Genomic DNA, 8,670 nt, shown 5'->3' with positions numbered 1-8,670 from the left:
TATTTTTTTATTTTGAAGTAATTTATTTTGATTTTGTGCAACGAGAGGTGGGCATGGAGTCCCTCAGGGTTAATTTTTTGCAGCAGAATCGCAGAAGGCTCGCGACAGTTCTTTTTCTTTTCCGCTGCAATTTTTTGCCACTTTTCTTTCGTTTAAGCTGCGCTGCAGCAGCAATATGAAAGAAAGATTAAATTAAAAATTAAATTTTAATTCCTCAAGGGAAATAAAGAGAGGAAAGCGTTGAAGGAAGCAGCAAGGATTGCCTTTGTTTCGGGTGTACATACACCCCAACAGTCTAAGTTGTAAAGGCGCACAAACCGCTACAACCGGCAGACGCTTCTAATATTAATTAAAAGAAGAAAATAAATTAATAACAATTTACAACAAAGAAATAAGCAAATTGAAACGAAAGAAACAAAAAATTCAAAAAAGGAGAACAAAAAAACAAACGGGAAAGCAACAAGAAAGCAGAAGCCAGAGCACGAGACGCAGCACCGATGAACTGAGGAGCAAATTAGTTTCAATAAATAATAAATAAACGAACAAAATTAGTTTTAATGAATACAAGTAAATAATTAAAATAAATAATTAAAATAAACACACAAGGAAAATAGAAAGAAACTGCAAACTGCCCATTTGCTGCTGCTCTCCTAAACTGTATGGAGTGGTGGATTTGAATTTTGCCCGTTTTCTTTTGTTTCATTCTTTTATATTTAGTTTTAACTATTTAAAACAAATAAAATCAAATAATTAATTAGAATTATTTAATTTTATTTTTTTGAATAAACAAGGAAGAGAAATTGCTCCGGAAAATATAATGGGGTCTGTTGCTGCAGAGGCGGCACAAAGTGCCTTGGGCTTTTATTTAAATCTAAAAGGTAGCAGCAGCAGCAGCTGCTGCTGCTGCTGCTGCTGTTGCAGCCTCGTCTAGCGGCAGAAGCTGTGAGACGCGGCGACTCTGCTTAAAGAGTTAATGTTTGCTGTTTGTCTTTTTATTCCTTTTGTCTTTTTATTCTTTTTGTCTGTTCTTTTTCGTTTTTATTCTTTTTGTCCTTTTATTTTTTTTGTCTTTTAATTCCTTTTTGTTTTTTATTACTTTTTGTCTTATTTCTTTTTCTTCATTTCCACAGTTTGCGCAAAGACATATTTCTCTCGGCTTCTTTCTTCATCACCTGAAATGCAATTGGAGAAACACAATTATTTTACTTTATTTAAAAAATGAGATAAATAAATCATTTTATCTACTTAAAAATAAAATAAATTTAAAATAATAAAAAAGAAGGAAATATGAAAAACAAAACGAAAAAGAAAGGATTACAGACAAGTTCAAAGACAACAAGAAAGTTAAAACAAAATAATCAGAAATTAAAAACTGCTGCAGAAACGAATAAAAACAAAAAAATAAAATAAATAAATCGTAATGAAAAGGCAAAAAAGCAAAAGGAAACGCCAAGAGCGCTCAAAGCCAAAACAATTAAATCTCAGCAGCAGCAAAAAGGCAAAACGACAAAAAGAAAGAAACAAATAAATATAAGACATTAAAAATAAAAACCAAAAAATAAAATAAAATAAAAGTAAAAAACAAATGAAAAAGAAAAATAATTCAAATGGCAAAAGTGGAAAACATTTAAAGACAGTCGAAGTAACGCGAGCTTGCCTTCGGCAGTTTTCAAATTCAAAAAGACGAATTGAATTCAATTGATACAATTGACTCAATTAATTCAATTAATTTAACTAATTTAATTAATTGAAACAAATAATTAATTAATTTAATTAATTTTATCAATTAATTGTTCAAAAATAAAAAAAAAACAAACCTTCGCCACCGCCATTTCAAAGTCTTCTTGCGTCACATGCATTCGCCTCTCGCGCAAGGCGAACATCCCCGCCTCCGTGCAAACAGCCTGATGGAAATAAACAAACAGACAAATAAATAAATAATAAATAAATAAATAATAAATAAATAAATGAAAACAAGTTGTAAATGGCCAATCAAGAAGGAGCGAAACGGTGTGAATGGACCAGTTCAATTCAGAAACGCACGCGAACAACAAGCACCCTTTTCAAGAAAAGGAAAAATAAAAAAGGAAAATAATAAAAATAAAACTGTTTTTAAAATAAAGTAATTAAAGAAAAAAGTTTCTTTATTGAAGTTTTATTTCCCTTTCTGTTCATTCCGCTATTTGCCTGTCACAGCACTGGCAGCCGGGAGCACACAAATGAAGTTCAGAACACGCAGCAAACCCTAAACCCTAAACTCTAAACCCTAAACCCTGAACCCTAAACCCTAAACCCCAAACCCTAGACTCCAGACCCTCGGGTGCAGATCAGCAAACTTCCTGAGGCTTTCCATGAAGAGTTGCGCGTTCGTCGCTGAGTGCTGACGCGCAGCCGCGGCCCCCAAGCCCCAAACCCTAACCCTAAACCCTAAACCCTAAACCCTAAACCCTAGACAACAGGCACCTTGGCTTCTGCACCAGATGCGCCGTTCGTCTCCTGGGCAATCTTCTTGAGGTCTATTCCCCTCACGAGATTCATCTTGCGGCTGTGGATCTTGAGGATTTCAGTGCGGGCCTGGAAAGCAGCAGAATACGCAGCTTTCTTGCAGAATATTTGCAAATAAATTCTTTTAATTGCAAAATATTTCAAAATTTATTTATTTGCATCCAAAATATGTCCGTTTTGGCAGCCAGAAACGCAAATTCCTGCTGCTGCTGCTCTGCATGCGTCGAGAAACCTGCGCTGCAGCAGCAAAATGGCTCAAGCGCGAAGCAGCAAGTACTTATTTGAAGCAATTTAAGGATCTTTCCGGGCATTTTGAAATGTATTTCTTTAAATAAGAAGAAGGAAGACATGCAAGAGCTTTAAATACATCAAACAGGCAAAAAATTGAAAAGAAATTCAAGATTTCTGCTGCTGCAAGTGCCCACCTCCAGGTTCGGCTGGGGAAATTCAATCTTCCGGTCAATTCGGCCTGGCCTCAAAAGCGCTTCGTCCAAAATGTCAATTCTATTCGTGCACATAATCACCTGCAGCAGCAGCAGCAGCAGCAGCCGCTAATATATTCAGCTCCCCCCTTCCCATGCCCCGGAGTCTTTGTCTAATTAAGCGGCAGCCAAAACTTGGCAAAGTAAAAACAAAAAGGCATTCAAAGATCGCCTCAAATGAGCTCCGAAATCAGCAGCAAAAGAGAAACAAATTCTGCAAACATGCGTTTGTGCATTGCATAATATACGTTTATGTGTGCAGTATGGATGGAAATGCATGTAAAAATAGATAATACATGCATAAAGTATATATATACAACATTAAAATGGTAGATAAATGCATAAATAAGTACAATGGTGCATAAATGCACATATTCAAATTCTGCGCACATGCACTGTCACGCAGCCTGCTGGCAGCCACTTGGCCCGCAAACGAATGAAACTCATTTAAACATCTTCTCCAAACAGCAGAAGCAAAAGGTGTGGAGTTGACTAAAGCGAATTGAATAAATCTTGTGAAAGAGCAGCAAAAGCCACCCATGTGCATGCATTTTCGGATGCATCAACGCCGAAGAAGAAAACGTTCAAACTTTGCACAAATCGGGCTCCGGGGCCCAAAACGCTGCCGCCACAAGTCCTCTTTTTTCGCAGCAGCAAAAGTGCAGAATCCTGGGAACGAATCCTGGAGTGCTGCAGCTGGCGCTGCTGCTGCGCGTTTCCGCCGCTGCTGCTGCTGCGGGTTCCGCGCCGCGATCCGCGCCGCCACAGGGCCTGAGCCCGAACACTTGAACGAAAAAGAACGAAAAACACTAAAATTCAAACTGTCGCGGCTCAGGACCTTGATGTTCTTGGTGCTTTCGAACCCGTCGAGCTGGTTGAGCAGCTCCATCATGGTGCGCTGCACCTCGGAGTCGCCGTGCTCGCCCTCCGTGCGCTGCGAGCCTATCGAGTCGATCTCGTCCATAAAAATTATCGAAGGCGCGTGCTGCCGCGCCATCACGAAGAGTTCCCGCACCATCCGCGAGCCCTCCCCGATGTACTTCTGCACCAGCTCGCCCCCCGAGACGCGGATGAAGGTGCAGTCCGTGTGGTGGGCCACCGCCCGCGCCAGCAGCGTCTTCCCCGTCCCGGGCGGCCCGTACAGCAGCACGCCCTGCAGCAGCAGCAGCAGCAGCAGCAGCAGCAGCGTCACACCCGGCGGCAGCGGCGCCGCCACACACCTGGCAGCAGCAGCACCACCCGCCCCGCCGCCGCCCCGCAGCAGCAGCACCCCACGACCACCCCCGCCGCCCCCAGCAGCAGCAGCAGCAGCAGCAGCAGCGGGAGACCTTGGGCTGGGAAATGCCGAGGGACTCGAAGAGTTCGGGGTGCTTGATGGGGAGCTCGATGACCTCCTTGACCTCCTTGATTTGCTGCTCGAGGCCGCCGACCATCTCGTAAGTGCTGTCGGGAACTTTTTCCACTTTCATCAGAGACACCAGCGGGTCCACCTTCGAAGGCAGCACTGCATGCAGCCGGTAGCAGTCGTTCAGCAGCGCCACGCGCGAGTTCGGCGTGCACTGCGCCAGGTCCACGCTCTTCGAGACCTCCACCACGTACTTGCCCTCGGGGGTCACCTGCAGCAGCAGCAGCAGCAGCAGCAGCAGCGGCAGCAGCGGCAGCAGCGGCAGCGCGGCGGGGGGGTGGGCGTGGGGGGTGCGGCGGTGAAGTGGTGGGAGGAGCAGCAGCAGCAGGGGCGGTGGAAGGGGCAGCAGCAGCAGCAGGAGTGGTCGGAGGGGCAGCAGCAGCAGCAGGAGTGGTCGGAGGGGCAGCAGCAGCAGCAGCAGCAGTGGTAGTTGTGGTGGCAGCAGCAGCAGCAGTGGTAGTTGTAGGAGGAGCAGCAGCAGCAGCAGTGGGGGTGGTGGAAGTAGTGGTGTTAGTAGTAGTAGCAGCAACAGCAGCAGCAGGAATCTGAAAACCTAGATTCGGGTTTTGACTGGGAGGGGAGTGCAGCAGCAGCAGCAGCAGCAAAGAGAAGAAGACGAAAGCGAAGCTCTTCAAAAGCAAAAAGAAGAAAAAAGGTAAAATCAAAAGCAATCAAAACAGAAAAGAATAAAAAGATAAAAAATCAACAAAAAAGAAAACGGTAAAAAGAAAACAAAAGAAAGACAAAAAGAGGCAGCGGAAGAAACGGGAAAGACAGCAAAAAGAGTTGAACGAAAACGAAACGAAAGAACAATAAAATAAAACAAAATAAATCAAATAAAATAAATCAAATAATAAAGTAAAAAAATAAAATAAATAAAATAAAATAAATCTCACTTTGACCAAAACTTTGTCGCGGCCCATTACCTTCACCACTTCCCCCACATAAGAGCCCGGCTCCAGCAGCAGCTGGATTTCCTCCCGCAGCTCCCGCACTGCAGCAGCAGCAGCAGCAGAAGCAGCAGCAGCAGCAGCGATAACGGTCCTCCAGCAGTCCCCGCGGCAACTCAGCCCCTAAACCCTAAACCCTAAGCCCTAAGCCCTGGAGTTGAGCTGCAACAGCCAACCGCGGTGCTGCTGCAGTCCTCAGCAGCAGCAGCAGCAGCAGCAAATGAGCAGCTGCTGCACAGTCAACCGCAGCAGCGAACGCCACGCAGCAGCAGCAGCAGCAGCAAGCTGACCCTTTGCGTTGAATTCGTTTCTCTGGGCCTCAAGTCTTTGTTTGTTTTGAGTCTTCTCCGCAATTGTTCTTTCGAGCTGCTCGACTTTTGACTCTAAATAGCGGCGAAGTCCCTCGCCGCTGCTGCTGTTGCTGCTGCTGCTTTGCTGCGCGGCGTCGCCAGCAGCAGCAGCAGCAGCCTTCGTGGCTGCTGCTGCTGCTGCAGGCTGCTGCACTGCGACGTCGACGCTCATTCCGGCAAAAGGTGCTGACACAGAGGCTAAGGGAGCAGCAGCAGCAGTTCGGGGCTGCCTCCGCGCGCATGCAGCTGCATGCACAGGAAGGACCACTGCAGCAGAAATGGACCACTGGTCACTTCAGGGGCCCCCGCAGGCGCAGAAGCCGCTGCGGCTGCGCACAGCGGGCGGATCGCTGGGTGTAGCAAACCGCGGCCAGGCCGACTGCAGCAGACACGGGCAGCTGGGGCTGCTGAAACTGGCGCTGCGGAGGGTCAAAGTCGAGTCTTTGGGCCAAAAAAGGAAAGAAAACTCTTAAGAAACTGCGAAAAAGGGGAGCGGGAGAGCTGGCGGCTGCCCAGAGAGCTGCGGCGGATGTGCAGAAGCTGAACGCCGGCCATGCGCCGCCACCGAAGAACGTGCAAGTGTTGTTCGCTTTCTTTCGAGGAAAAAACGAAATAAATTCCACTTAATGTGCGACTCACTGGAGGCGAAAGCCGCTTTCGTCCAAGGAGAGCCCCAATGCGTGCCTATTGCATGTATGAAGCACAGAGGCTGTGTCGCAGAGAGTAGCGCCGCCCGGCCCGCCGCTGGCCTCTGTTTTGTTTGCGAATGGACCTCGAAAAAGAAATGCAATTTAAAAAGAACAAAACCTGAAAAGTGAGTTATTTCCGCTTCGTGGGAGGCGGCGGCGACGGGCAGTCGGCCTCTGTTTCGGGTGTCTTCATGGTGAGTTATGAACCGCCCATGGCATGATCGGCGCGGTCAGTTGGTCTGGAATTCATGCAGTAAGCTGGTTTTAAATTGGATAATTGGAATAAACTGGTCTTTTTCTTCTCGATTTTCCCCGAGATCGGCAGCATGACGCAGCTCGCTTCCCATTTCGAGACCTTCCACGGCGGCCCGCTGCACGCCATTTCCTTCGACTTGTACGGCACCAAAGTCGCCACCGCCAGCAGCGACGAGTCCATTCGTCTTTGGGAAGTTTCGGGGGACTCTAGAGGCGCTCAGTTTTTGCAGGAGCTGCACGGCCACAGCGGGCCTGTCTGGCAGGTGAGTTGCAGCAGCAGCTGCAGCAGCAAGCAGCTTCCTCGGAAGCTGCTCCGCGGCGAATCTCACGCTGAGACGCCACTAATTGTCGTTTTTAATCAGCAACACAACACTGTGCATGCAGCAGCGCATGCAGCAGAGGCAAAAAAGAGGAAGATCGCTCGTATTCCTCTTCTTGCAAATTCCCGGCGACGCCCCGCCTGCTCTCCCGAGCACATTTTTAGGCTTTCAAGTGCAGCACGAGCAGCAGCAGCAGTAGCAGAAGCAGCAGGAGAACACTCTGCATTCTGCGTTCGAATTTAGTCAGATCTGTCGGGAATTTTGAGCTTTTTTCTCGAGTCGTTCGTTTTTGTCTTCATTTCATCTGCACTTTGCATGCAAGTTGCGCCAACTTTTGTCGATTTTTCTGGTTTTTTCTCGAATTTGTGCCCCCTTCCCCCCCGAAATGGTACTTAATAATGATATAACAATTCAGTAATGTTTAATTTCTTTTTAAAGCTTTTTTCGCAATCTTTTGCAAATTTGCAAAAGTTGAATTGCGGAAGCTGCTGCTGCGCAGGTCTGCTGGGCTCACCCCCGCTTCGGGCAGCTGCTGGGCTCCTGCGGCTACGACAGAAGAGTTGTGCTGTGGCAGCAGCAAGAAGGCTCTGGAGGTTTTGCTGCAGTTTATTCCAACGAAGACCATTTGGCTTCCGTGAATGCTTTGGCCTTTGCGCCGGAGGCCGCGGGGCTGCTGCTGGCAGCAGGCAGCAGCGACAACCGCGTCCGCCTCTGGGAGGTCGACTCTTCAAAGGTGAGCTCCCGCTGCTGCTGCTGCTGCTGCTGCACTGCTGCTGCTGCTGCTGCTGCTGTATTTTGTTGGCGTTTTGCATGCGTGCGGGGGCATGCCTTCCGGTAGATACACCTGGTGGAGTGTAATTTTAGCTTTTCCTGAGTAGAACAGAAGGCCATTTGTGGTCCATTGCATGCATGCGTGCATGCATGCAAGGACGCATGCATGCATGCATGAATGCATGCATGCATGCGCGCATGCATGCATGCATGTTTGGGTTTTGCCTAGCTGGTGTGCATGCATGGTTGCGTGGATGGCTGTGCGTCTGCCTAGTTGGCTGCAGCTGGCCTGCAGGCGTGTGCGGTTCCTTGCATGCATGAATGCATGCAAGGCCGCATGCATGCATGCATGCATGCATGCAAGAATGCATGCGTTTGGGGGCTGTGCGTGCATGCGTGTGGGGCTGCAGCAGTGCACGGAGCTGCCGCCAATGGAGGGCGAGCAGCACTCGGACTGGGTAAGAGATGTGGCCTTCAGGCCGCAAGGTGCTGCTGCTGTGCTGCTGCCGGGGGCTTTGCTGCTGGCTTCCTGCAGCGAAGACAAGACTGTGAAGCTCTGGCTGGGCGAGCCCCCCGCCCCGCAGCAGCAGCAGCAGCAGCAGCAGCAGCAGCCGCAGCAGTACAAGTGGCGGCTGCTGCAGACCCTCGTCTTCGACGCTCCCGTCTGGAGAGTCTCCTGGAGCAGCAGCGGGACTTTATTAGCTGCTGCATGCGGCGACTCTGCTGTTTTACTGCTGAAGGAAAATGTGCACGGCAGCTGGGAACTGGTCACGGACTTGGCAGAGAAGGCCGCGCTGCAGCAGCAGCAGCAGCAGCAGGTGCAGCAGCAGAAGCAGCCGCCCCCGCAGACGCAGCAGCAGGCGGCGCAGATGCAGCAGCAGCAGGCCCTCACCCAGATGCAGCCGGGGCAGCAGCCGCCCATGCAGCAGCAGCAGCAGCAGCA

General features: G+C 48.7%; 2 protein-coding genes across 2 annotated transcripts in view; one reads left to right on the top strand and one right to left on the bottom strand.

Moving 5' to 3' along the window:
• ETH_00020095 (26S protease regulatory subunit 8, putative) overlaps positions 1-5,864 on the bottom strand; it is a gene marked incomplete at both ends in the record, with an annotated part of 9,851 nt that extends 3,987 nt beyond the window's left edge. Inside the window, 8 exons of the mRNA XM_013375878.1 lie at positions 1,129-1,172; positions 1,818-1,904; positions 2,464-2,574; positions 2,931-3,029; positions 3,826-4,140; positions 4,316-4,603; positions 5,289-5,386; positions 5,633-5,864. Coding sequence (XP_013231332.1) covers positions 1,129-1,172; positions 1,818-1,904; positions 2,464-2,574; positions 2,931-3,029; positions 3,826-4,140; positions 4,316-4,603; positions 5,289-5,386; positions 5,633-5,864 — 1,274 coding nt within the window. The remainder of the gene's footprint in view (positions 1-1,128; positions 1,173-1,817; positions 1,905-2,463; positions 2,575-2,930; positions 3,030-3,825; positions 4,141-4,315; positions 4,604-5,288; positions 5,387-5,632) is intronic.
• Positions 5,865-6,707: 843 nt separating this feature from the next.
• Positions 6,708-8,670, top strand: part of ETH_00020090 (sec 13, putative) — a gene marked incomplete at both ends in the record, with an annotated part of 2,391 nt that continues 428 nt past the window's right edge. The window contains 3 exons of the mRNA XM_013375877.1: positions 6,708-6,899; positions 7,456-7,689; positions 8,138-8,545. Of these exons, the coding sequence (XP_013231331.1) occupies positions 6,708-6,899; positions 7,456-7,689; positions 8,138-8,545 (834 nt within the window). The remainder of the gene's footprint in view (positions 6,900-7,455; positions 7,690-8,137; positions 8,546-8,670) is intronic.

The sequence above is a fragment of the Eimeria tenella genome, genomic scaffold (genome assembly GCF_000499545.2).
Source record: "Eimeria tenella Houghton genomic scaffold, Eth_scaff3, whole genome shotgun sequence".
In the NCBI taxonomy this organism is placed as follows: domain Eukaryota; phylum Apicomplexa; class Conoidasida; order Eucoccidiorida; family Eimeriidae; genus Eimeria; species Eimeria tenella.
Note: the sequence above shows the minus strand (reverse complement) of the source record. Positions and strands in the feature narration are given on the sequence as shown.